Source organism: Eutrema salsugineum, unplaced genomic scaffold (genome assembly GCF_000478725.1).
Source record: "Eutrema salsugineum unplaced genomic scaffold, Eutsalg1_0 scaffold_10, whole genome shotgun sequence".
NCBI lineage: Eukaryota > Viridiplantae > Streptophyta > Magnoliopsida > Brassicales > Brassicaceae > Eutrema > Eutrema salsugineum.
Window position 1 is genome coordinate 10,547,040 of NW_006256908.1, and position 26,876 is coordinate 10,573,915.

Below are 26,876 nucleotides of genomic sequence, written 5' to 3' on the forward strand. Positions count from 1 at the left end.
TATCCGACCATTATCCATTCTTCTCTATCTTTCTTATTCTTTTAAATCAAGAAACCAATTAATTTAATAAATGATTAACAATAATTATTCTGGGTAGGCTTGTAGGTACTCCAACAAGTAAAACTCAAACCAAAACCAAAACTTACAGTTTTTAGTTATAGTTGAGCCTCAACTTAACATAATTTGCCTACGCTCTAGTAATTCAATTTTCAAATTACAACATGATTAAATAGATATAAAAATTAAATCAATCTTTCGAAAATAGTTAAATACAATTTAACAGACAACGATGCCTGAACAATCAAATTTCGTTGGATATATATTTGATTAACTATGAGTACCTTTATGTTCTTTGGTTAAATAAACTTAGAGATGGCATGATTCGGATAAAATTTGGTATGGGAGGACATCACACTGCCTAATGCTCAATAAATGCCGGAGAAGAGAGGACATTATTATTGTATTTGCATGTGGTTGAGATCTAACGCCAATAAACAAACATAACATAGTCTTTGATGGGACATTCTTAATTTTTCTATTTTCCCTATAAGCCTCTCTTCTTCTTCGTCTTCTTCTCATTTAAAAATAAAAAATCATCTAGCCATCGAAATTATCTCAGCAACCAGAAAATATGTAATTAATTATTTAGATGGTAAGGTGGAGCATGCAGTGGTCTTGGCAGGAGTTTGAAAAATACATTTCGCATCGCAATTTGCTAAAGAAATTTGGTTACCTAGTTTGATCTGTTTTATAGATGGAAAACTTGGAAAAATATTAATAATAATTGTATAAGTAAATTTTATCGATTAAACCAACTAGTAATCTAAAGAAAATACTTGTCAATCTCTTTTTTTTTTGGTTTATGGAAAATTTTAAAACTTAGAAACAAATATATGCATATGACTAAAAAACTATATTTTGAAATTCTAAATGTAACAAAAAAGGCTAACCGAAAATCTGGCAGTTTATCATTTTAAAATAACTAGTGAAACTAATTTTACGGTAGTTGTTCCACTCGTTCTATTTATTTGGAGCTAATTACAGTATATATATGTATATGTTCGTGCTAATTACACTTGCTTTCGAATAGCCGGGAACCATATTTCATCCGTCTATATGATCTTTCCAAACATACTTTAAAACGAATTCTGAAAAATCTCGTAATGAACTGCGACGATTTAGGATGCAATAGTTATATTGAAAAAATCGTACCAATTTTGATGTATATCCGTTGTGGAACATGGAAAACATTATTCTGCTTTCTTCTTGCTATGTCGGACTCTTTTTTTGACTTTTACTTGACAAAGAAAATGGATGCAACTTGGAATAATATGATATCACCACAAACGGTATCGCAGAGCAAGTCCTTATCCACAAAAAGGCTTCTTCACATCTTCATTTCTTTTATTCTTCTAAAATACACAAAAGCTAATTTTATTGACGTTAATCAAGCACCACATCCCGCTTGTTTTTTTTTTCTTTTCTTTTTCTAGTTTTATTCTGATTATTATAAGTGGCACATCATATTCCTCTTTTAACTCCGCAATTCCCACTCTTATGTTTCTTCCTCTCAGGGGAACGACTTGGATGTTTCTGATCCATTTTCATCATTTTTTTTTTGGTCTAAATCAATAATCAACAAAAGCATGCTTGTGCTTCAATCAGATATAAAGGGCATGCTTATCCCTTTATTTTTTTTAAAAAACAGCACGTAAAATTTTAATAAAAATTAATAAATTTACCATGCAATCTTGTAAGAGAGTGTTTATTGATTGATGCTATACTGTTGATACATTTCAGGGCATAGTGATGTTTAAACAATACACCAAAAATTGTACTAAAGAAACGCTAGAAAGGTTTTGGTAATTCAGCACCAGCCCTGTTCGTAGATTGTATAAGTTTATAAATTATAATTTGGGCCCCAAATAACTCGATTTGGAATACTTATTAATAAGAATTATCCATATTTGGACCACAGAATTTTCATCATGTAAATACGTGCAACAATGAAACTGTTAACCAATACTAGGAGGAGACCCGCGTATACACGCGGGTTTGTGTAATAGAAATAACGTTTATTTTGTTTTTATTGATATATTTGTTATTGTATCTAGTTTTTTATAATAAGGTTTTCATAATTAATTGTAGAAGTCTAATCTGAGTAGAGTATTTTTCTTCTTTTTTCCATATACTTTTTCATATTGATAAATATTTGAAATTTAAATGAGAAGATGGTACTACTTAAATATTCATGAATAGATTATGCATCTTTAAACGGTGGCGGATTTAGAAAAAAATTTGGTTGGGGGCAAAATTTTGATAAATAAAAAAAAAATTAATTAGGAACAACATTTTATTTTTTACTATTAAATTAAAATTTATTAAGATTTAATTTAACTAAATTATTTTAAAAAATAAAATTAATAGGAAGCACGTGACTCCATAGCATGCTTACTGCCTCCGCCTCTGCTTTAGATATTCTCTTTGCCGTGAGTTTTTTTATTTATCCCTGTTATAGAATTGTATTTGGAGTTGATATATTACATTATGAACAATTTTACTAAATATAGATGTGTTGCCAATATAGTAAGGTACTTACTTTTGTTCGCTTGGTACCATATCTTGGTTTGAAGAATTGCACGTCTATGATCTCTTGCTCTTTTGCAAATATCTTGTAAATTAATATAATAATTGACGTTTGATTGGGTAAAGAATGGTTTAACCTTTGCGTATAGTATTGCTGTCGGCTAATTCTGTTGCACAGGCGTGGACGAATCTCTGAGTATGATCAATGTGAAATGGACGTTTTTTTTTGTTAAAAGAAATTGATTTTTTTTGGTAGACAATGAGAAGTTTTTTTTCCTTTTAAAGAAGGATTTGTGACTGTATCTGTGTTTTTTTTTTGTTGTTTTTGGATCTGTACTGTGCTCTTTTGGACCTATTTGATCTTGATTCTTCTGGAGTAGTTGTTGGTTTTTTCCGTTTATGGGAATCCATAATGAAAGCTTTTGACGTTTTTTCTTGAACCTTTCTTGGTTGGTAGTCTTTCAGTTGTTTTGAATCTATCTTATTAGTTCACCGTTAGTTTCTGAATATTTATAATAATATAACTTCAAATTGTAAGACGTTATTTTAAATTATAAAGACAGAGAAATGAACTTTGATTTGAAGTGTTTTTAAAAACAAAACATACAACAATTAGCAAAACCCATAATTTTAAGAAAATAGTGAAAACTAATTGTCTATTGATATCTGCATGTATTTACAATATATGAAAAAACAGTATAACAGTCTTCGTTTTGTAATGAATAACTTACTTTTACTATAACTTGAAATTTCTTCAACTTGCAGACATTTTTTGTTTACTCTCTTCTGTTTCTCTGTTTTTTTTTTTGTTCAACAATGGATATTGTAATGTCTTTCTTTTTGAAGTTTACGTTGTGATTAAGATACAATGTATTTTATTTAAAAGGAGTAATTATTGTAAGTTTGAAGGAATTATTGTTAGAAAGATGAACGTGCATGAAAAGAATTTGTAACGTTTTTAAAGTGTTTTTATTTTAATTAATTGTGGACCAATGACAGACATTTAATTTATCTCGGGACTTTATAATATGAGAAAAAATCTTGAAATGAAAGTTCAGTGCTGAAATGTATTAAAATTAGTTTGAATTGCTGTTATTAAAATCGATTGTTGGACCTGTTATTGTTTTTGTACTCACAGAAAGTATTTTCAATAACAAAATTACTCGCTCTTTTAGCACTAAAGAAAATGTTAATTAGCATATAACTGCACTAAAGCTATTACCAATTAATTTCGTCTAAAGGTTCAACTATTTCAGTGGTTATTAAATAGGGAAGGTGTTTTGATCATAAGTTAACAAAACAACATTCACGTCGGTCCCATGGCTAATATATGTCCAACATTCACGTCGGTCCCATGGCTAATATATGTCCAACATTCACGTCTGTCATAACTCTCGGTAACGAAGTCCAAATGACATTCCAGTCGTTGTCTCTTAAACCCTCGAATTCTCATATCAAAAACCCAACAATGTCCCAGATCTCCACAAATTTCAGTCTGAGAAACATAAGCAAAACTAAGATTTTATTCGACATTCATTGCAGAAGAAGATAATCGACTAATAAAAGCAGATAAAACTTTAATCAGATTGTAAAATCAAAAACAAACAGCGACAAAGACCTGCATTTGCACCCAAAAAGAAAAAAACTTTAAATCAGAAAATTCTCAGACCCTTTCCTCTTTCTGTTGCCAAAGTTGTTCAAGCGCATGTTGCAGAGAGTTGTTCTTTGATGGTTCCTGAAGTCTTATCTGGCTGCAATGGAGACAGATACATCAAACCAGTCCATAGTCATCTCATATTGCATTTAGACGTGAGAGCACTTACAATGCTGAGATAGCTCTCACCAACTTCATTCCAGATTTCCTTTTTTTTTTAAGTTGTTTAAGAAGTTGATGTTACAGAAGGTTGAGAGTAAAAGCCCTGCAGCTTAGAGAGGAGATAGTTGTGAGATTTACCTGCACCAATAAACCCTAACAGCTCCGATTAATCTCTCCGGCCGCTCATCCTCCGTATGCGCCTCCGCTAAGAACCCATGTCAATCGTCACACTCGTGACATACCTTAAAGCCAGCCACAGAATCGCTGTTGCGATGGCCGAGCTGCTTATGTCGACATCGATCTCAATTCTCAAAGTAGCAGTTAGGACCTCTATGGTAATTGCACGCCATGGCCTTGCATAGAAGGCACACTATAGTTGCCAACCGCGGCTTTCACTACCCAGAGTCCTTTCATGATCCGATTGACGATTTTGAACCTCTGATTCCAGAACGAGTCGCTGCCGTTGATAAACCGGTGAAGAAGCGAGCCGGAGTGAATTGGTTCATCATGGTGAAGTAGAACACGGCGCTGTGGTGGTCCTTACCCGGTGTTTGGAAACTCACGGCAAAGCTGAAACTCTTCAGAGATTGACGGCGCGTGAGTGAGAAAAATGACGAAGGAAAAAAAAGAAAAGGAAAAATAATCAATTTTTTTTTATCATTTTAAATTGATGTGGCAAATGATGTGTTTTAAAGATAGAAGCTATGTGTCAAGCTGGTGAAGCTTAACTGAGTATTTATATAATAGATAATTGGGATCAGGAAGAATATCTAGACGGAGAGAAAATTAAAACCAGAAAGAGAGTTTTCATAGATATAAGGAAAAATATCCATAAACGTGCAAAACAGAAATTCTGAAAGTGTTTTTTTTTAAAAAAAGGTTCAACTATAATTGATAAAACATAAAGATAACTGTAAGACGGCGTAGTTTAGCCAAACAGATCGAATCCCATGTCCTCATCAGACTCTTCCGCAACTTCTTCCTCCACAGCCGCAGCCACAGAAGCTCCAGCAGATTCTCCTGAAACCGGTGCAGCCGCCGCAACAGCAAACTTGCTTGGATCCTGAATCAAACAATAATCCACAGTTTAAAAAAAGGTTTTTCAAGACTAATCATCAGAATCTAAAAACTCAAAAGAAACGGTCTTTTAACCTTTAGAAACTCCTTCACATTGTCAGCCTGAGGGAAAGAATACTCAGTAGCCAAGGCAATAGCAAGAACATTCTTGTACGCATTGAGGAACATGTGAGGAGCAGCTGCCAAGGTTGGGTAAGAGATTGCAAGAGAAAGCGCGGTGATGAGCGAGACACCAGCTGCAAACTTTTCAACGAGGTCGTCTTCAGTGAGGTTAAGCACCTCAGGGCTAAACACGGAGCCATTGTCGTAGACTGACTCGACGATGAGACCGTAAGAGAACGGCCTGATTCCGAGTTTGGCTAGAAGCGCAGCCTCTGATGAACCGACCTTATCGCCTTTCTTGATGAGCTCCACAGGTGTTATGATCTCAACCGTGCCTTTGTTGATTTTGGTTGGAATGTTGAGCACCTGGAAGAAAGAGGTCTGTGAAGGGTCAAGACCGGTGTTGCCTGGCTGCACAACCACATCAATCGGAGCCACTAAGCCCACACGAGCTGGAGCTCCAACCTGTAATAAAAATAAATACAGGACATGGAAAGTTCTAATCAGTTAACACTACAATCGATCAAAACACTAGAGGGAAGTTACAGAATCTGAACCTAAGATACTAGAATACTCAAGCTGCGTTTTAAAACAGAACATAAAGGGGTTAAAAATATATGAATTCCAATTTAAACCAAGATGCATACTTTTTCACTTTACAAATTAGATCATCTTGAGAAATAGGTTAATGGAAATCATAACTAACCAAAATAACGATTAACAGCACAAGGAAAGTTATAAATCAAACAATCGAAACACAAAGTGAAGCATCAATATGTAGTCTCCTGGAAACTCAGTGAACCTAAGTGTCTAGAATACTCTCAATACCTTCATCATTGTGTCTACGTTTCAACCAATAACACAAGTATCTACACTATTCCATTTCAAACCCAGATGCAAACTCTCACTTTCCAAGCTAGTAATCTCGAGCATTAGGTTAGAGATAAAGCATAAGCTACCCAACTTATCAATCCATACTGCACAATCGTGAAATGCAATTCTAAGATTAAGCCAGACATCATAATAACATAAGATCAATCAAGTCGAACAAACCTTGTACTTGGCAACTTCCTCGCTGACTTCTTTCAGGTCACCCTTTGTGAAGATCAGCCCAACATTCCCCTTTCACAAACAATGAAAACACAAAATTAATCAAATTCTCCAACAGAACAAAATCACAGGTTTCAATGAAGCAAAACGAAGATCAACAGAAAGAAGAGAAATGAACCTGAAGAAGAGGAAGGAGGCTGAGGAAACAATCATTTCCAGTTTTCTCGGCATGGAGTCTCACAGATCTCTTCATCATTGTGTTCTTCCCCATGAGAACAACGGAATCGCCGCGTAGACCTTTCCTTATGTTCTGAAGCTGAGTGGATCCGACATTATCAGCTGCAACGATTAGAATCTGAGGGTATTCGTTCAGAAGCTGGCAAAGCTTGGAGTCGTAAACGATCTTCTTCTCCGCCTTTGTTGCTTTCACCGCCATTGCTACTCGAAAAGTTCGACTAAGAAAAAGAAATCTAAGAAAAAAAAGGGTAAGAAAATCGAGGGCCTAGACGAAGCTCGAGCTCGTACAAGGCGGACAGCGAATTGGCGCCGTCACTTTAACCTCTGCAACTGTGTTTTTGAGTAAGGAGAGAAAAAAAACCTAAAAAAGAAAAGCTGCGAAGGATTACAAAAAAGAGTTGAGGAAGAAGACTCATGGATTATATAGTTACCGGGGTAAGAAAGGAATAACGGTTTAGGGTTTCTGGGGATGACCTAGATCTAACGGTTTATATTTGTTGGATCTGTGGCAATCCGATCATCTCTAATTTGGGCTTGAGACTTGGGCCTGAATGAGCTTTAAGCCCAATATACCATAAAATAAAAGTCAGTCGTTCAAAACATGTTGGGCTTCCCACTCTTGTTTAAGAGTGTTTTTATCTCTTAATTGAGGTTAGTTTACCTTAAATCGATTTTTTATTGCCTTAATCATTCACAAAGTTATTCGAGTTTTATCATGTATGTATAATTTTTAGTGCTATTTGTGTGGTATACCAGAGTTAGGTAGGCAAGTCATACCATTTGGCCATATCTAATAAATGGTAATATTCCCATGCGAAAGGATATGAGAATCAATGATATGATTTAAGAAAAGCCTTTACTTTTTCTTGCATATGTTCATCTTTATACACCTTTTTGGGATAAAGTATGTCAGATTATAAACACTAGTGAAGAATTTGTAGAGATCAATATTTGGAGGGTCCAAATAGGAGAAGGCTCGCTTTTTAAAAAGAAGAGCATGATGATATGTATATATATAGGACACTCGTTTAACTTATAAGCCATGATTGCAATTGTTATGGTGTATTCAACTTTTGGATTACGAAAGTATAATGAAATCTATAATTTATGATGTACGAAAATTATCATCGTTTGCTTTCTTTTTTCCGAAAATTTTGAAATGACTCAGGGACCCCCTTGAGAAAGAGGATAATCAGCATGGCCAGAGAGAGAAGCCCATAAATCTTGAGTTATATTTGATTCCTTCACTGAAATGCTCTTATTAGTTTCAGTCAAATAAAGACTGGGAAGAAGTTAACAAAAAGAAAATACAAAGAAGAGTTACAGAGACAAGAACACAGAAGAAGACAGATTCCCTCTCTTATTTCTTTGTCTTAAGGTTCCAATAATTTTTGACCCATTAATTTCCTCATCGTTTCTCTACAAGTCCTTTTTGTAAGTTTCATAAAAGGTTTTATTTTAAAAATGTAGTTTACTTCTTTATTCCTTGATTTGTATAACTTTTGCAGGTGGAAAAAATAATTAGGTAATTGTTCTTCACTCTCTTCCATTGCTACTATCAATCTCATGATCTCATCTCCATACAAATACTATCGATAATTTCGAGTAATAGACCTATAACGTGATTTTTCAATTAAAAGAGTTTGATTTAAATATTATATATTATGTAAGCCAAAGGAATGTAACAGACTAACAAACATTCCCAGAAAACAGCGAAATCATTCTTTCATTTGTTGTAGACTGCAAAACAGTCCAAAAACATGTTGAAACAGAGTAAAAACGGCACCTCACTAGCCTCAAAGTCTGATAATTTTATTCGATATTTAAAATAGGACTCGAGAGTCAAGACTATAGTTCTTCAAAAGTTTTTTCCTGTCTACTTTAAATTATGAAGCAGATTGGAAGATGTCAATCAAGGAAACAGAAGAGGGAATAATGGAGAATGAGACTGAAGAGAGAGGATTTGAGTTAAACATGAAGAGCTTTCTATGGCATGGTGGTTCTGTCTATGATGCTTGGTTTAGCTGTGCATCAAACCAGGTTATAATTCAATTAATTTCACCTTATTAACCAATAACATGAGGTCTTGTTATGGATTAAGATAATTCTAATTATGTTGGCAGGTTGCTCAAGTTCTATTGACGCTACCTTATTCATTTTCACAAATGGGAATGGCATCAGGTGTAATTCTTCAGATCTTCTATGGTTTTATGGGAAGCTGGACAGCTTATCTCATCAGTGTTCTCTACGTTGAGTACAGAAGTCGAAAAGAGAGACAAAATGTTAACTTCAACAACCATGTCATTCAGGTCACACTCACAACTATCTCCACTTTTAGATCTTTCATTTGACGACTACAGATCTATCGTTAAAACCATTGATATCGCAGTGGTTCGAAGTGTTAGATGGTTTGCTTGGTCCATATTGGAAAGCAATAGGATTAACATTCAACTGCACATTTCTCCTCTTTGGTTCTGTTATCCAACTCATCGCTTGTGCAAGGTTGGTTATTATAGGATCTCAATTTTATTCGGTATCTTGATATTGTTTTATATTTCCCAATCTTATAACAACAATAATGGGCAGTAACATATATTACATAAACGACAAGCTGGACAAGAGGACATGGACATACATATTCGGAGCATGTTGTGCAACCACAGTGTTTATACCGTCATTTCACAACTATAGAATATGGTCATTTCTCGGCCTTGGCATGACCACTTACACCGCTTGGTACCTTACCATCGCGGCTCTTGTCCACGGTCAGGTCGAAGGAGTGACTCATTCCGGTCCAACCAAAATGGTTCTGTACTTCACCGGAGCGACTAATATATTGTACACTTTTGGTGGCCATGCTGTGACCGTGTAAGTATTCCTAGACCTCGAGTCTTTGTTAGTGAGTTTGTATTTTCACGCATTTTAATGTTTTTGACTATTTGAATTTGTAGGGAGATAATGCATGCAATGTGGAAACCAAGAAAGTTTAAGTACATATATCTAATGGCTACACTATATGTCTTCACCTTAACCATCCCATCGGCTATTTCCGTATATTGGGCCTTTGGAGATGAGCTTCTCACTCATTCTAATGCCTTCTCCCTCCTTCCAAACTCACCGTGGCGCGACGCCGCAGTTATCCTCATGCTCATCCACCAGGTAGGTTTTTGGACGTTTGGTTTGGTTTCCGGTTCTATCAATTTTGGGTTGGTTCGGTTTTTATGGTCATTTTCATGTATGCAATAAAATATGATCTAGTGCAGTTTATAACGTTCGGGTACGCGTGCACGCCGCTATATTTCGTGTGGGAGAAAGTGGTGGGAATGCATGACACAAATAGCATTTTGGTGCGAGCGGTGACGAGATTACCGGTGGTGATTCCAATATGGTTATTAGCCATAATCTTCCCTTTCTTCGGTCCAATAAACTCAGCCGTTGGTGCACTCCTAGTCACATTCACCGTCTACATCATCCCATCCATCGCTCACATCCTCACTTACCGTTCTGCTTCTTCCCGACAAAACGCCGCCGAGAAACCACCGGCCTTGATCGGCGGTTGGAGAGGTGCGTTTGTGGTGAACGTGGTGGTGGTGGTTTGGGTGTTTGTGGTTGGTTTCGGTTTAGGAGGATGGGCGAGTATGACTAATTTCATTAAACAAGTTGATACTTTTGGCCTCTTTGCTAAATGTTATCAGTGTCCTCCTCGCTAACATTTGGTCCGCTAATGTTTTTTTTTTTTAATTACCAATAAACACAAATTGTTGGACATATATATATATATATATATATATATATATTTTTCCCTCAGATCTTCATTTTTATAATTGCTTTTGTTAGTTTGAAAACTTGTTATTTTCTCGACCTTTTTCGGTATACTCATATTTTGCAAACATACACCATATATTAACATCAATACATCATCTAAGTTTTATAATTGAGCATTTTATCAAAATTATATACTGTATAACATAATTGTTTTAATCATTATTATCCCATGCATTAGATTTAGCATATTCTCAGGCACAGTGTTCCAACGCAAAAGGGTTTTTATCACAGAAGTGCTGGCTCTCTGAAGAGATTTCATCGCTTTTTTGATATCTGAATCCGCATTGAAGATGTCGTAGCCGTCCAAGCCATCCAAGCCGTCCAAGCCGTCCTCAAATAGCCCATCCATGAGCCCCAATGCTTCCTTGGCACGCTTCTCAGATTTTTTAGGAGAAACCTTATTTTATCAACTTTATTTGAAGGACGGCATGAAGATTCGGTTAGACCATGCGCATCTTCCGGACTTATAAAAAGATCATCTGCGAGGCCCTGCAAGACCCTGCAAGGCCCTGCAGGCACATAATCAATGTTTTAAGAAAACCCAAAGTCATCAATTGGTGGAAGTAGCTCTGACGGCCGAAAATATTTTCAATCAGAGATACTTCTACCATTGAACTTCTAAACTTACATGCTCATAATGTGCGTTATCTTCTTCTAGATCTGGTATGTGGAGTATGTCATCAGAGTTAGAAACCTCATCAAGAGCTGCTGAATCCATTCTACAAAGACATATAGGATCCAAAGCTAGTTGATCAGCAATCTCAATAAAGACATATAGGGAAAAACACAAACAATAACGAAGGCAAGAATTTACGTCATTGTATATTTCGAGACAAACTGACGGAGGCTAATATACAATCATTGCGTCCAAAGAAAACCCCTAATTCGCTGCTCGATAGAAGTCAAAAGAGAAGAAACATCAAATTAAGAGACAATATTGATGGTTCCAACTACAGATATATGATTTAATTAGCAATGTAGTTGTCAACTTCACAAGGAACCACACTATGAAAGCTAGAGAGACACACACACACACTCACCGTAATCGACGGATGAATGACTGTAATGGACGGATGAAGGACCGTAATCGACGGATGAAGGAGGGAATCCCTATTCGATGCGATAGAAAAGACAATGAGCGGCGTTGTTTGGTTAAGAGAGAGAGACAGAAACAGAGACAGAGAGAGAGCTTACCGGCGGGAGAAGAATCTTATCGGCGACGGAGGAAGTTTCAGAGCCGGTCAAGCTAAAACGGGAAAGAGAACCGTCAATCGCCTCATCTCCCAGAAATCCTTTCCACGAAGGTGAAGACAGAAGAGTGAAAGAAACAAATGATCAAAGAAACATATAAACAGGGGTTGTATCAGCAAACGGTTATAGCAGAATCTTTTTTTTTTGCTTTGATTTCCCGGTAGTTTTGTATTTCTTTAATTTTGTCACTAATATTTTTGAAATTGCCATTATAGTCCATAAAAATGAATAGAGTTCCGCTAACTGTGCCCCTTAACTTAGAAATTCGAGCAATATTCCAGTAAAATGAAGTTTTGCTTTTAGTTTAGCCTGAAACTAGTACTAGTACACTGCTAGACCACGCGTGGCGCATTTAAAACCGTTGGAAATTGGAAGATCCTTGTAAGGAGATCAATTGACGGCTAAGATTGAAACTTAGGGTATTTAACTAACTAATCCAACTTCATGACTAAATTAACAAATCTTCAAATGTGCACTCGATTTTGCCTCGTCTAGATTTGGAGGCGTGCCTGACACGCGTCTCATATGCGCTTGAAACATTGTTATGGAATTTCCTTATGGTCTTAGACTCCTAGTATATAGACCTACTCACACACATTTGTATACATCATAATATTTTTCTTTTCTTTCCAAACCCGTATATTTATAATAAGAGACCCTATAATCTCAAGAGTTGAAAGAAAAAATTATTTTCATTTTTGACACTTGCAAGTAATAATCAATAAGTTTATATATATTCAACTAATTGACAATCTTCTTTTTGTTTTATAATCGAAATAGATAAAAAAAAGTTAAAAGAAGGATTTATGGCAATGTAACAAATTTACTTACTTAAGAGGAAGATGGTTAATTAAATAAACAGAAGAGTTTATTCAATTATTGACATTCACACCTAACCGTAAACTAATACAGAAAATTAGTTGACTAACAATTAATAATTTATATTGAATAACTTATGTATTTTTTGATAACTTGTTTCTTTCACTCTTCACTCAGTCTTGTCGTGGAAAGGATTTTTTGGGAGACGAGGCGATTGACGGCTCTCTTTCCCGTTTTAACTTTTCCAGCTCACGACCAAAAAAAAAAAAAAAAAAAACTTTTCCAGCTCCCAAACTTCCTCCGTCGCCGCTAATCTTCTCCAGGCGTGAGTTCTCTCTCCCTATCAGACCCTAAAGAACCAAAAATTTAGGTCATTTTCGCTTTATCGCGGTGTTTACTGCTTTCGACTTTTTCTGGAAACGAGCAGAAAAAAATTCGTCATTTGGAAGTTTTTCTTCCGACTCTTGTATTTTTTTTTTTTAAAGAAATTGGGTTTCTCTTTGAACATTTCTGGGATTTTTCTCAAGTTAGTGGACTCGACAATGTCTCCGTTTCTCTTGGTCTGCCTTACGTTTGTTTGATTGTCAATCCCAGAGACTGAAACTAACATTTTTTCTCCTTCATTTTCTTCAGAAATCACAGAGAATCGCGAGGGATTAAAGAAATGGCGCCTAGAGGAAGAAAAAGGGTGAGCTTTATTCTTACTTTGAGTTTGAACAGATGTTTGGGGTTTGGGAGAGGATGAGATGGTCCAAAACTCCTCCTTCGATTTTTGTTTGTTTCTCTTTCTCTTGAATTTCTCGTTTATCAGTTGTCTCTCAGTGACTAATAGAAGCAGAATGGTTCTGTTACGTAGAGGTTGAACTGATGTTTGGGGCTTTTGGTAGAGTAGGAGATGCTCTAGAACTCCTTCCTACGTTTTTGTTTGCTTCTTTTGTTCTTGACTTTCTCGTTTACCGGTTGATTCTCAGTGAGAAATAGAAGAAGAGATCAGTGTCTTGTGTGTTATTTTCTTTTCTTGTATGGTTTCTATCTATTATCCAGCCTTTTAAATTGCTATTTTTGCTACCCCTTTTTGCAGAAGGCTGGACTGATGCGAGAGGACGCAGCAAGAGATGCCATGAGAGCTCTTGGATTCGAGGAGCGTATCATCACTGTGTCTATCAAGGGATTGCTAGAGGTATGTTCTAGGATTTAAGCCTCTGATTTCACTTACTCTGAAAACACTTTCATGCTTTACCCACTTTGGATTTTCAGGTGTATGGTGAGGAAGGATGGTTCCTGATCGAAGGGGATTGTTACCAAGTGCTTCTAGATACATGCCTTGAACAAGCAACAAAATTGGATGAAGAACAGAAAGAAGAAATGGCTAAGGAACAAAACGAAGAGATAGCGGAAGAAGAACATGAACAAACGGCTCAGGAAGAAGAAAAGGTGATTTCATTTTCTCCCTACTCTATCTCTCTCTCTACTTGTTCCTCATGTTTTAACCATAGCAACTATACAACTGTTTCCCTAAACCCTTAGTCAAAGATTTTGTTTTGGTGATCAAGTATCATAAATCACTGACTGTGTTTTTTTGAACTTGATTTATCCATAATGCTACTTTAACTTGCAGCACGATTTGTCTTTTGTATTACAGGAGCAGGAGCAGCAGATTGAGGATGGAAGAGACCATGTTGGTAGCAACTCAACATCTTTGGTCGGGTGTGGTGCGGAGACAGGAACACAGACTTGCCAGACTGATTGTTTGTCGATCACTAGCGAGACGGTCATCTTGGACTCATCACCTGCAACTTTTCAATTAGGAGATGCATCAGCAGGTTATGCACACCATTCTGTTCGAGGTAACAAACTAACAAACTCGTCGCCACAAAAATCTCACTACATGAATACTTCTCTTACTGAGGTAAAATCATTCTATAGGTTCCAGGAATTCTCAGTGTGGATGGCTAAGTGAGGAGGAGGAGGAGACAGATCCAAAGGCGGCTAGTGCTGGTGATGATGATGAGATAATTCAGCTAACTCCAGAACCTCTATGTGAAGAACTAGAAGAGCTGCTCAGGGAAGTTCGTGGAGAGAAGAAGAGGAAGAAACTTACGAGGTGGGACAACTAAGGAGTCATGAGCTCCTGTTAGTAAAAACCGTAGTTAAAGTTAAGAAAGTAAGAAGTAGAGTGAAAGAGTTAAGTAGTATTAGCAGTAAAAAGGGTTAAAGGACCCATCTTCACATCTCTGTGTGGGCTAAAACTTTAAATTAGTTTTTGATGTAGTTTGTGCTGAAGTATATTTTGTATATCAGACAGGTGCATCATCATTACTATATGTCTATATAATAATTGATACCTACAAAAGCCTGCCTAAATACACGGTTTCGCTTATCTAAATTCCAAAAACCAATTCTATACGAAGTTAACCAAATAGCCAATGTGAAATTGAATTTTCCTTTATGAACTTGATTTTCACATGTAAATGCCAAAATTATTGCAGTTAACGAGATGATTGGGTAACTAAACAAAACAACTATCGTTTATTTAGAGTATCTAGATATATTTACTGTTATCTGTTTTCAATTCATCTTAAACAATGTGGCCGAGCACGTTTTTTTGTTTTTTTAAAGTGCAAGAGAGAGAGTTTGTATAACATTACACGAAAAGTTTAACCATATTCGCTGTGTAACGCTCTCACTTAATTACAACTTCACAATAAGTGGAGCAGACAAAAAGTCCCAATTAATCTTTAAGTCTTAACTTCTCTGGTATTGAAAGACATATGAGCATGAGAAGAGGCTCGTCCCTTCAAAGAAAATCTCAGACTTGGTTTGGTTTAATTATGGTTGTAGCCAAACTTATTTTACAATTCTTATTTTTGATTGCTTTGACAAATTTTTGATTGCTTTGAATTTTTTTTGGTTTTTGTTCGATTCAAATAATTAACTCCGTTTTATTTTTCATTTTTGGTTCTGTTTTACATATACAAATTTTCTGAATTTGTTTCTTTTAAGAATTTAACTTCAAACCTTGACCAAAAATAAAAGAAGAAAGAAATCTAAATTCCAATAAAAGAAGAAAGAAATCTAAATTCAACCCAGCCTTGAATAATCTACTTAAAATGATAGTATTTGATACATTGTCATAAGACAAGTATTTGATACACTGTCATAAGATATTTATAATGTGGCTTTACTTTTATGAAAATTTTAAATCGATACTAATCCGGTTTTGACCACTCCATATCTGTCCGAATTTCTTTGTACGAGTAAATAGTCACGTATTGCTGTTGCAACTCATACAGGCATAGGAATATGGCATGTTGTCACATGTCCCTAACAATTCACAACTAATAGGAAAATTGATCAACTGGTTGGTGAATCTTGAATATTTGATTTGTTTTTTTTTTTTTTGATGAATGAAACTAAGCTAAGATGAAGCAGAAGGATTAGACCCACCAACAAGTACAGTTACACCGATATTTTTAACAAAACATGAAATTGCTAGACAGAAAACATAAAAAAAAGATACAAATCAAACATAGAACCGAGACCAACATCATTGGAACAGCTCTCACATAGCCCATTAAGAAAAGTTTTACGAGCCTCATGTATACAGAGTAGCCACTCTTCGTTAGGCTTTGGTTTCACGATCAAAAATTTCCTTTCTCTTTGCGTGTGTTCATCAACCCAACCACACATGCACAACCATTTATTGTCCGTTTCTGAAGTTTTCCTTTCACTTTGTGTGGATTAAATTTTTTGCTATAACTTAGATATGACTACCAATCCAATATACTATACCGAAATCAAATCAAATCAAAATTTTCCTTTCTCTTTCTGTGAGTTCATCAACCCAGCCACACATGCACAATCATTTAAGAAATTTATTGTCCGTTTTTGAAGCTTTCATTATTTCTGCTGTATTAATAAATGGTTACAATCTCTCTATTCTCTAGTTAACAATGATAAATCAGACGGTTTTGTTTTAATTATAACAAAAACCATGAAATCATGTACATGAAAAAGTTTAAAATAAAAATCTTAACTCAAATTATAAAATAAGTCTAAAATAAAAATCTAAAAGTACAAATCTAATCAATATACCATACCGAAATCAAATCATGAATAAGTTTAATCGTATTATCATTTGTTTTGTATAATGATTTTTTAGGGATTTGGGATCCGTTAATTTTTATTTTTATCCTGTTAATGGCTGTTATTTTTTTTTAATATGTAAATTCCCTTTTTTATAACCATTGTTATCAAATATAACTGTGACAAATGGCAAACAGAGATAAAATTATTTTAAATTAGAAGATAAGGTGTGTAGGAGTTAGATTCTCGTCTTTTGCTTTTTATGTTCGGATTAATCGTTTTAGTTGAGCTATTTCTTCGCAGTTTTCTCTATTCTTTGTTAATTTCTGTTTGCGGTTGTAAATTTCTCGTCAGTGACCTTTTGAGCTATTTTTTCGCAGCTATTTCTTCGCAGTTTTCTCAATTCTTTGTTATCTTCTGTTTGCGGTTGTAAATCACTCATCAGTTACCTTTTGAGTTATATAGTTTCACGGCTATTATGCTCTTCCAATTTCTCCGTGTTTTGAGAATTTTACTTTTATTTTTAGTATCCCGTCATATGTTTTCTGTGTATCGGGAAAAGTTTCCGAGGAAATTCTGTTTTTCGCCGGCTTTATGTATAAAAATTGTATCCCAACTTTGTATTCCATCTTTGTATTATAGAAGAAAAAAATTCAATGAAGAAAAAAAAAGAAAACAGAGAGAAAATCACATTGGTTCATTTGCTTAATACATATGATATTTTCCCCCTTTGCATGCAATGTGTATTATTTAGAGGTTGAAACTGAAGAAGAAAAGGATTTTGTGAGAAAAACATTGACGCTACACAAACTCCTGGGTCTCTCTCTCTTTTAAAGAAAAGTCCGCCATTTTCGCTCACTCTCACTCTCCTCTCACTCAGATTCTCCCTCTTTTCCACCTGCAAAACCCTTGTGTCCCGTTGTTTCGTTTCGTCTCCCTTTCTGGAATCGGACGGGTCAAACACGCTGCTGGATTGAGAAATCATTCGCCGATTCTTAGGTATTTTCGTCTTACCCAACTCTATCTTTCGATGTTGTCCGAGAAAAAGATGTCGAGATCATGACTTACTCCGCCGTTTGTTTCTGGGGTTTTTCTCTGTACTGGGTTTATGGTTGTTTCAAATGTAGATTTCTCTCCGTTCGAAATTTAGGACCTTTCGCTTTATCGTGCGTTTACTGCTTTCGATTTCGTGGAAACACGCAGAAAAATTGTTCCTTTCACAGTTTTTTCGAAGTGTTTCTTCTGACTCGTGGGTTTTGTTCAAAAACTGGGTTTCTCTTTGGAAGTTTCTGGGTTTTTTCTCAAGTTAGTGGACTCGACAGTGTCTCCGTTTCTCTGTTTGTTGTTTCTGCTAAGTGCTTACTCGGTCTCGCTGTTGTCTGGATTCAGATTTTAGGGTTTCGTCATGGAAGACGCAGCTTCATCAGATATTCTAGAAGGAGAGATTGTTGGAATCAGATTTGCTCTTGCTACTCCCCATGAAATCGTAAGTTACTAGAGTTATCCTCCCTGGACTAATTACATTTTGTTTGGCATCTTTACACCCTCCACTAAATCCATGAATGTGGTTCGATGAGTGATCAAAAGTTGCATGTACGGCGTTATTTAGTTCTAAGCTAGAATGTTCATAATGAGTTCTACAGAAGAAGTAAGGATTGCGAATAGCCAAAACACTCTACTTTATATGCTTTGGTTAAGTTTGACACCAAGTTTGTGAAGTTCAGTATAAGTGAACTCAGCTCTCTATAGTGCTAAAGCTAGAGTGCTATGTTCAGTTCTGCGATATATTTTCTGTCACTCTTCTATCTCTCACTGGGCTATGATTCTTTCTTGCAGTGTACAGCATCAATTAGTGACTCCGCTATCAATCATTCCAGCCAGCTGTCTAACTCATTCTTGGGGCTACCTCTGGAATTTGGTAGATGTGAATCTTGCGGTGCGACAGAGCCCGATAAGTGTGAAGGTAAACCAGTTCCGTTTTTACTCTATATTTGTTCTTTCATTGTTTGCCGGAATTTCAGATATCCATGTTTGTTTCTACATTTTCAGGTCATTTTGGGTACATTGAGCTGCCAGTGCCAATATACCATCCTGCGCATGTTAGTGAGCTGAAACAAATGCTGAGCCTTCTGTGCTTGAAGTGCCTGAATATAAAGAAGGCCAAGGTATTACCCCATTGAGGTTTCTTAAATTCCATCTTACACATATAATTTGATAAGATCTATCATAAACCATAAAAAACCTCGACCAATTTTTTTCACCGTTCTGATTACAGAGCACAAGTGGTGGGCTTGCGGAGCGTTTATTAGGTGTCTGTTGTGAGGTGAGTAATGAAATTCACATTGTTTCCTTTCCACCTAAAGAGCAGTTTGATAGATGTTTCTTATGGGATCCTGGAACATTCACTGCTTATATGTGATTTTGGATGATATTATTGCTGAACTTCTGGGATTTTTAACTACTGAATTACTATTTCAGGAAGCTTCGAACATCTCAATCAGAGAAAAAGCATCAGATGGAGCTTCATACCTAGAACTGAAGTTCCCATCTAGATCAAGACTCCAGGAAGGCTGTTGGAATTTCCTGGAAAGATATGGTTACCGCTATGGAAGCGACTACACACGGCCCTTGCTGGCAAGAGAGGTTTTTACTTTCTTCTGCATGCTCAAAATTCTGTTTCTATCATAGAATGTTGTGTTACCTTAAAAATACTTAGCTTTGTAATTATTTAACATGTGCAGAATCATCTGTAACGTTTTTTTTTAATAAATTCAAGCTTTTGATATACTTTACGTTTCCTATTCAAATTAGTTAACATAGTTGGTTAGAAGCAATCTAAGCTAAGTAATTATACTTTTGAATTCATCTGTGAATGTTTGAACAAAAGAAACAATAAATATACCTTTGTAAGTCTCTGCAAGGTGTCACTGGCTCATGTTATGTGATTTTAGACTAGAGTTTACTGGATCTTGTAGGATTTTAATGTCGAAGGTGGTCTTACGTTCTTTTTGTTTATTTGAAAACATTCTGTATTTTTGGTGATGTTTTGTAACTGGAAACTGATGATTACGTTATTTCCATGTCCTTTTCCATATGCTGGGAAAAAAACAGGTGAAGGAAATTATAAGACGGATGCCCGAAGAAACAAGAAAGAAACTCACAGCAAAGGGACATATTCCTCAAGAAGGATACATACTAGAATATCTTCCAGTCCCGCCTAACTGTTTGTCAGTGCCAGATGTTTCTGATGGTTTCAGCTCCATGTCAGTGGTAAGCCAGTTGAAACTAAAATCCTGTCTTGAGTTTATTGAATGCTTTGGCTTTTGTTTAGAAAGTGACCCATGCATCTATGTCATTCTTGTTTTCAGGATCCTTCCAGAATTGAGCTCAAAGATGTTCTTAAGAAAGTGGTAGCTATAAAGAACTCCAGATCTGGCGAGACAAACTTTGAGTCGCATAAGATTGAAGCCAATGACATGTTTAGAGTGGTGGATACCTATCTGCGGGTGAGGGGTACTGCGAAACCGACAAGGAATATTGATGTGAGATACGGGGTGTCGAAGATCTCGGACAGTTCCTCCTCGAAAGCTTGGACAGAAAAGATGAGAACACTCTTCATTCGAAAGGGTTCAGGCTTCTCTTCTCGCAGCGTCATCACTGGGGATGCATACAGGAATGTGAACGAGGTAGGGATCCCAGTGGAGATTGCTCAGAGAATCACTTTTGAGGAGAGGGTTAGTGTCCACAATGTAGGTCATCTTCAAGATTTAGTGGACAACAAGATGTGCTTGAGTTACACTCAAGGTTCTACAACCTATTCTCTGAGGGATGGTTCCAAGGGGCACACTGTGCTTAAGCCCGGGCAGATTGTTCATCGCAGGGTCATGGATGGGGATGTTGTGTTTATCAACCGACCCCCGACAACACATAAGCATTCTCTGCAAGCACTTCGGGTGTATGTTCATGAAGACAACACGGTGAAGATTAATCCTCTGATGTGTGGCCCCCTCAGTGCTGATTTTGATGGTGATTGTGTCCATTTGTTCTACCCACAGTCACTTACCGCTAAGGCCGAGGTTATGGAACTCTTCTCTGTGGATAAGCAACTGCGTAGTTCACATACTGGGCAGCTGATTTTGCAGCTAGGCTGCGATTCCCTCCTTTCTCTAAGGGTCATGCTGGAGGAGATGTATTTGGACAAGGCAACTGCTCAACAGTTAGCTATGTATGGCTCTCTGTCTTTGTCACCACCAGCAGTAAGAAAGTCCTATGAATCTGGCCCGGCTTGGACAGTTTTCCAAATTCTACAGCTTGCCTTTCCTGAGCGTCTGAGTAGTAAAGGGGACAGGTTCATAGTTAGTGAAAGTGATTTGCTGTGCTTTGATTTTGGGGTTGATGCGATGCCGTCTATCATCAATGGAATCGTAACTGCAATCATGCTGGAGAAGGGTCCAAAGGAGGCTCTGGGATTCTTTGATTCACTGCAGCCTCTATTGATGGAATTTCTATCTGCTCAGGGATTTAGTGTAAGTTTGGAAGACTTATCCATGTCTAGGGAAGACATGAATGTTATTCACAATCTTATCACCCGAGAGATTTCTCCTATGGTGTCTCGCTTGAGATTATCATATGAAGATGAATTGCAACTAGAGAACAGCATCCACAAAGTGAAGGAAGTGGCTGCTAACTTTATGCTCAAGTCATATTCCATGCGGAACTTGATTGACATCAAGAGCAACTCAGCTATAAACAAGCTGGTGCAGCAGATAGGCTTCCTGGGTCTTCAACTTTCAGACAAAAAGAAGTTCTACACGAAGACTCTGGTGGAAGACATGGCTCAGTTCTGTAAGAGAAAATATGGCAGAATCTCTTCCTCTGGAGATTTTGGCATTGTGAAGGGCTGCTTCTTTCACGGACTGGATGCCTATGAAGAGATGGCTCACTCAATAGCTGCAAGGGAGGTCATTGTTCGATCTTCCAGAGGGCTAGCTGAGCCTGGAACACTCTTCAAGAACCTGATGGCTGTTCTGCGGGACATTGTGATTACTAACGATGGCACCGTGAGAAACACTTGCAGCAACTCGATAGTGCAATTCAGCTATGAAGGGAATTCAGACCGTGGGCATCAAGGGTTGTTTGAAGCTGGAGAACCTGTTGGCGTATTGGCAGCTACTGCCATGTCAAATCCTGCTTATAAAGCAGTGCTTGATTCCACTCCAAGTAGCAACTCATCATGGGAGCTAATGAAGGTACGTTATTCTCGATGCTGCCTCAATAAAGCTTTGATCTTCTGTATTGTTGTATCCTAAACGTTTTTCTGTCTTTGTCTTTTTCCCAGGAAGTTCTACTCTGCAAAGTCAACTTCCAAAACTCTGCCAATGATCGGCGTGTAATTCTGTATTTGAATGAATGCCGCTGTGGTAAAAAGTATTGCCAGGAAAATGCTGCTTACACAGTTAGGAACAAGCTGAAGAAAGTTAGTCTTAAAGAAACTGCAGTGGAATTCCTAGTGGAGTAAGTATAGGTTTTTAACTTATGTTGAACTTTTTAGTGTGTGTGCTGTTTCGCTTTTTACTTATCCTGCAATCTGCTTTGTCTCTACTCGCATGCAGATACAGAAAGCAACAAGCCATTTCAGAAATATTTGGCAATGATTCATCCCTACGTGGCCATATTCATCTTAATAAGGTTTATATTCTGGTTTCTGTACTGTTGATACTATCTGGAAGCCTCTACCTGTCATAGAAATACTTTACGCCTAATAATCCTTTTAATTTTTGCTTGTTATTGTTGTTTTTTGGCTTACTAGACATTGTTGCAAGAGTGGAACATCAGTATGCAGGATATACTTCAAAAGTGTGAGGATGCAATTAACTCACTAGTACAAAAGAAAAAGAAGAAAGCTGACGACTTCAAAAGAACGAATTTGTCTTTCAGGTTTGTACATGATTCGCTTTTCCACTGGATGTCGTGTCTGGTTGAATGAACCGCAGAAATTCTCCAGAAAGCAGCTCTGATGTTGATTTCTAGCTTTCTAGTTCTTTTTGGTCTTCGTCTTATTATGTCTACTTGTCTAGCTTTTTGAATACTATAGTCTGATTATAACTAATTTCTTCTCGAATGAACAGTGAGTGCTGCTCTTTCCGTGATCCATGTGCGAGCAAAGATTCTGATATGCCGTGCTTGATGTTTTCCTCCTACAATGCCACCGATCCTGATCTAGAAAGAACTCTTGATGTTCTTTGCCACACTATTTACCCAGTCCTGCTGGAAACAGTGATCAAAGGTACTTGAATAGCTTTCATTATTATCAATTCGTCTACGGTCTACCCCTACCATTTTGATTTTTCTTTCGATGGGGTTGTAGTGTATATCATAGAGTCTTCATTTCAAATCTTTCTAGTTAGATGTATTGCCAGAAGGTTTAAGAACTAAAAGCATTTTCTCAACTAGTCTAAATGATTCGTCGTTTAAGTTGTGGTTAAAATTTTGCACTAATCGATTTCTAGAAAACTGTTTGTGATAATACTTCTGTCTCTAAACTGGGCAGGTGATCCACGGATTTTCTCAGCAAATATAACCTGGAATAGTCCAGAAACGACAACCTGGATCTGGAATCGACATGCGTCCCGCCGGGGGGAATGGGTTTTGGATGTCACCGTTGAAAAATCTGCTGTCAAGCAAAGTGGTGATGCATGGAGAGTTGTTATGGACTCTTGTCTTTCAGTGCTTCATCTAATAGACACAACACGGTCAATCCCATACTCTATAAAGCAAGTGCAAGAGTTGCTTGGTTTATCCTGTGCTTTTGAGCAAGCAGTTCAGGTACTTAATGATTTCAGAACCTGATCCGTGCACTTGATCTTACACTTAAATCATGATAGTTCATTCTTATTTCATGTATGCTATCATGTTTGCTCATTGTTTGTGTAAGGAAGTTAACTGTAAGTTGTTGATTTGATTTGCAGCGTCTCTCAGCTTCTGTGAGAATGGTCTCGAAAGGAGTCTTGAAAGAACATATCATTCTCGTAGCAAACAACATGACCTGTTCAGGGAATATGTTGGGTTTCAATTCTGGAGGTTACAAGGCTTTGACCCGATCCTTGAACATCAAGGCTCCATTCACAGAAGCAACTCTGATTGTAAGTAGTCCGATGCTTTAATGTTAGATATAAATTAGTTTCTATGACTATATACTAGTAGTCCATATTAACGGGAGTTACTTCTTGTGTTTTTAGACACCAAGGAAATGTTTTGAGAAAGCGGCTGAGAAATGTCATACAGATTCTCTATCAACAGTCGTTGGGTCTTGTTCTTGGGGAAAACGTGTGGATGTTGGTACAGGTTCAAAGTTTGAGCTCCTATGGAACAAAAAAGAGGTAGACATTCTCGCCAGAAATCATACCAATTGACTGAGTTTGTCTCATATATGTTTGTTCTTTAATCTGATGTTCTTTACTGTCAACCTATTTGCAGACTGGTCTAGAAAATGAAAATGAAACAGATGTGTACAGCTTTCTCCAAATGGTAAGATCCACGACAAATGCAGATGCATATGCTTCTTCCCCTGGTTTTGATGTTACAGAGGAAGACATGGCTGAATGGGCTGAATCGCCCGAGCGAGACTCTGCTCTTGGAGAGCTCAAGTTTGAGGACAGTGCCGAGTTCCAAAATATACATGATGAAGGCAAGCCATCAGAATCCAAGTGGGACAATGGTTTCAGTGGTGGCTCAGAATGGGATCTCTCGAGAAATACAGGTGGTGAGGAAAACCCGCAGTCTGGTTGGGAAAAGACTACAAATGTTGAAAAGGAAGATGCTTCGTCTGGTTGGAACAGTAAAAAAGATGCTCAAGAATCTTCCAGGTCAGATTCATGGCGTGCTTGGGGCTCAAAGCCAAAAGATAACGATGCAAATACAACACCGAGCTGGGAAACAAGACCAGCTCAGAAGGATTCTATGGTCATAGAAAACAATGAGCCTTCTGTTGACGTCTGGGGACCCAAATCTGTTTCAGAAAAGGTTTGGAAAAAAAAGAACTCAAAAACTGAATCAGCTCCTGCTGCGTGGGTTTCCAGGGACAAGAAGAACTCTGAAACTGAATTAGATGCTTCTGCTTGGGGTTTCGGGGACAAAGTGAACAAAGAAACAGAAACAGATGCTGCTGCTTGGGGTGCCGGGTACAAAATGAACAAAGAAACAGAATCAGCTGCATGGGGTTCTTGGGGCGAAAAGCGCTCAGAAACTGAGTCTGGTGATGCAGGTTGGGGTTTTAGAAACAATACGAATTCTAAAGTTGAATCAGGTGCTGGTGCTTGGGGTCCTCAGCCCACAAAGAGTTCCGACACTGGATCAGGTACGCCTACATGGGGTACTTGGGACAAAAAGAACTCAGAAACTGAGTCAGGTCCAGCTGCTTGGGGTTCCCCGGACAACAAGAACTCAGAAGGTGAATTAGGTGCTACTAATTGGGGTTTTAAGGAAAGAAAGAACTCGGACACTGGATCCGGCTCTGCTGTTTGGGGTAAGAAGAATTCTGAAACTGACCCAAGTCCTGCTGCTTGGGATTCTTGGGGACAGCCAAGTGCCACTTCTTCAGACAAGGATACTAATGGGGATGATGGAAATCCGTGGGTATCCTTGAAGGCGACCAATAGCGGAGAGAAGGATGAGACTGAGACAAGACAGTGGGGAATTCCAACCAAGAGATATCCATCTTCTGACTCACATGGTAGCTGGTCCAATGGTGGTGGTGCAGATGGGAAGAAGAATCGTCCTCCTAGGACCCCTGGATCTGAGATGAAGTTGGCTCCCATGTTTACAGCAACAGGACAGCGCTTGGACATGTTCACCTCAGAGGAGCAAGAGCTTCTCTCAGATGTCGAGCCAGTCACGAGGAAACTCAGGAACATATTGCATCGTTCCGGGTATGCATTTTTAGTTCTTCAACTCAACCTATCCAATTTCCAGTTCTAAGTATATTTTGTGCAGTTACATATTCCGTATATACGTTAGGCTTCATATTTGTATAACTGTGTTGTTTCGATAAAGGTACCCTGATGGAGAACCAATCTCGGATGCTGACAAGTCATATGTCCTGGAGCACGTTTTGAACTTCCATCCTGACAAAGACTCCAAGCTTGGTTCCGGTGTTGATTTCATCACGGTAAATAGCATTCTCCTTTACAGTTGAGCATCTCTTCTAAAGCTTTGATAAGTCTTAGGTCTGATGTGAAAAATTCTTGGTGGAACAATGTAGGTCGATAAGCACACGACGTTTACTGAAAGCAGGTGCTTCTTTGTTGTCTCAACCGATGGGGCCAAACAAGACTTTTCATACAGGAAATGCATCATCAACTATGTGATGGAGAAATTCCCCAACCTGGCTGAAGAATTCATCGGCAAGTACTACAAAAGGCGGGATGATGCAAACAGAGAAAGGAGCAAGCAAGACGCCACTCAGCCTCAGTCACAGCCGAATGGCAATGGAGGTGAAGACTCTCAGCCGATTGGTGATGGAGGTGAAGACTCTCAGCCTCAGGCTCAGGCTCAGCCGATTGGTGATGGAGGTGAAGACTCTGAGACACAGGCTGAGACTCAGCCTCAGGAATAGGCCCAGTCGATTGGTAGGAGAGGTGAAGACTCCTCTAAACATCATCCACTCTTTTATTTTGAGATGTACATAAAGAGTGGAGAGAATGTCTCGGTTATTTTTCATTTAAAGACTCTGATGTCCTACTGCAAAACAATGTGTACATTGCAGTTTTGTCTAGTTGCAGATCTTATTGTCTGGAAATAAGTTTTAGGTTTCAGTGACTGGTTTAGTTTTGGAGTCTTGCGGCATTGTAATTTTCTCCGGTGATGCCTTGACATTGACTAATTTATTAGACAATGCATTTGCCATTTCATTTGCTTCTCTGACTTGAATCTTGGACTTCAATGCATATCTGTCTCTACCAAAACTATATAACACACAAAGAACATTATTTTTTACGAGAGTTAAAATTGGATAAACCGTCCCAATTCA

At 37.5% G+C, this 26,876-nt stretch overlaps 4 protein-coding genes and 1 pseudogene across 6 annotated transcripts; 3 read left to right on the plus strand and 2 right to left on the minus strand.

Moving 5' to 3' along the window:
* Positions 1–2,865: 2,865 nt before the first annotated feature.
* Positions 2,866–5,025, minus strand: LOC112081614 (annotated as a pseudogene).
* A 163-nt stretch (positions 5,026–5,188) lies between these two features.
* On the minus strand, positions 5,189–7,260 carry LOC18028114 (60S acidic ribosomal protein P0-1). Its single transcript, XM_006411182.2, has 4 exons — positions 6,810–7,260; positions 6,635–6,703; positions 5,555–6,046; positions 5,189–5,465 (listed from the first exon to the last, which is right to left on the minus strand). The coding sequence occupies exons 1-4, from the start codon at positions 7,065–7,067 to the stop codon at positions 5,331–5,333; spliced, it is 954 nt and encodes a 317-aa protein (XP_006411245.1). The 5' UTR covers positions 7,068–7,260; the 3' UTR covers positions 5,189–5,330.
* An 890-nt stretch (positions 7,261–8,150) lies between these two features.
* On the plus strand, positions 8,151–10,584 carry LOC18028115 (auxin transporter-like protein 2). 2 transcript variants are annotated; one of them, XM_006411183.2, is made up of 8 exons: positions 8,161–8,246; positions 8,377–8,393; positions 8,766–8,908; positions 8,992–9,177; positions 9,258–9,370; positions 9,455–9,736; positions 9,820–10,027; positions 10,132–10,584. In XM_006411183.2, exons 3-8 carry the CDS (start codon positions 8,774–8,776, stop codon positions 10,576–10,578), a joined length of 1,371 nt encoding a protein of 456 aa, XP_006411246.1. In that variant the 5' UTR covers positions 8,161–8,246; positions 8,377–8,393; positions 8,766–8,773; the 3' UTR covers positions 10,579–10,584. The 2 variants fall into 2 exon arrangements, with proteins under 2 accessions (XP_024003807.1, XP_006411246.1); XM_024148039.1 differs by lacking the exon at positions 8,377–8,393 and having other exon boundaries at positions 8,151–8,246.
* Positions 10,585–12,953: 2,369 nt separating this feature from the next.
* Positions 12,954–15,116, plus strand: LOC18027892. Of its 2 annotated transcripts, none has more exons than XM_006411185.2 (6): positions 12,954–13,133; positions 13,397–13,451; positions 13,845–13,943; positions 14,021–14,197; positions 14,406–14,610; positions 14,690–15,116. In XM_006411185.2, the coding sequence occupies exons 2-6, from the start codon at positions 13,428–13,430 to the stop codon at positions 14,878–14,880; spliced, it is 696 nt and encodes a 231-aa protein (XP_006411248.1). In that variant the 5' UTR covers positions 12,954–13,133; positions 13,397–13,427; the 3' UTR covers positions 14,881–15,116. The 2 variants fall into 2 exon arrangements, with proteins under 2 accessions (XP_006411248.1, XP_006411249.1); XM_006411186.2 differs by having other exon boundaries at positions 12,954–13,088.
* A 1,996-nt stretch (positions 15,117–17,112) lies between these two features.
* Positions 17,113–26,749, plus strand: LOC18027893 (DNA-directed RNA polymerase V subunit 1). The gene is made up of 18 exons (XM_006411187.2): positions 17,113–17,848; positions 18,239–18,335; positions 18,686–18,812; positions 18,899–19,014; positions 19,125–19,172; positions 19,328–19,492; positions 19,961–20,119; positions 20,218–22,098; positions 22,188–22,363; positions 22,462–22,537; positions 22,659–22,786; positions 22,978–23,135; positions 23,400–23,674; positions 23,818–23,991; positions 24,088–24,228; positions 24,326–25,776; positions 25,901–26,015; positions 26,109–26,749. Exons 2-18 carry the CDS (start codon positions 18,255–18,257, stop codon positions 26,460–26,462), a joined length of 5,625 nt encoding a protein of 1,874 aa, XP_006411250.1. The 5' UTR covers positions 17,113–17,848; positions 18,239–18,254; the 3' UTR covers positions 26,463–26,749.
* Positions 26,750–26,876: the final 127 nt, after the last annotated feature.

Excerpts from the sequence above, each read along its gene's own strand:
- LOC18028115 (XM_024148039.1), top strand. The coding sequence starts at position 8,774 with ATGTCAATCAAGGAAACAGAAGAGGGAATAATGGAGAATGAGACTGAA. Across the intron at positions 8,909-8,991 it reads TTAGCTGTGCATCAAACCAG|GTTGCTCAAGTTCTATTGAC; the intron begins GTTATAATTCAA and ends TTATGTTGGCAG. Across the intron at positions 10,028-10,131 it reads TCCTCATGCTCATCCACCAG|TTTATAACGTTCGGGTACGC; the intron begins GTAGGTTTTTGG and ends GATCTAGTGCAG.
- LOC18027893 (XM_006411187.2), top strand. The coding sequence starts at position 18,255 with ATGGAAGACGCAGCTTCATCAGATATTCTAGAAGGAGAGATTGTTGGA. Across the intron at positions 19,015-19,124 it reads TGAATATAAAGAAGGCCAAG|AGCACAAGTGGTGGGCTTGC; the intron begins GTATTACCCCAT and ends TTCTGATTACAG. Across the intron at positions 22,538-22,658 it reads GCCATATTCATCTTAATAAG|ACATTGTTGCAAGAGTGGAA; the intron begins GTTTATATTCTG and ends TTGGCTTACTAG.
- LOC18028114 (XM_006411182.2), bottom strand. The coding sequence starts at position 7,067 with ATGGCGGTGAAAGCAACAAAGGCGGAGAAGAAGATCGTTTACGACTCC. Across the intron at positions 6,047-6,634 it reads AGGAAGTTGCCAAGTACAAG|GTTGGAGCTCCAGCTCGTGT; the intron begins GTTTGTTCGACT and ends TTTTTATTACAG. Across the intron at positions 5,466-5,554 it reads ATGTGAAGGAGTTTCTAAAG|GATCCAAGCAAGTTTGCTGT; the intron begins GTTAAAAGACCG and ends TGTTTGATTCAG.
- LOC18027892 (XM_006411185.2), top strand. The coding sequence starts at position 13,428 with ATGGCGCCTAGAGGAAGAAAAAGG. Across the intron at positions 13,452-13,844 it reads CGCCTAGAGGAAGAAAAAGG|AAGGCTGGACTGATGCGAGA; the intron begins GTGAGCTTTATT and ends CCCTTTTTGCAG. Across the intron at positions 14,611-14,689 it reads TGCACACCATTCTGTTCGAG|GTTCCAGGAATTCTCAGTGT; the intron begins GTAACAAACTAA and ends ATCATTCTATAG.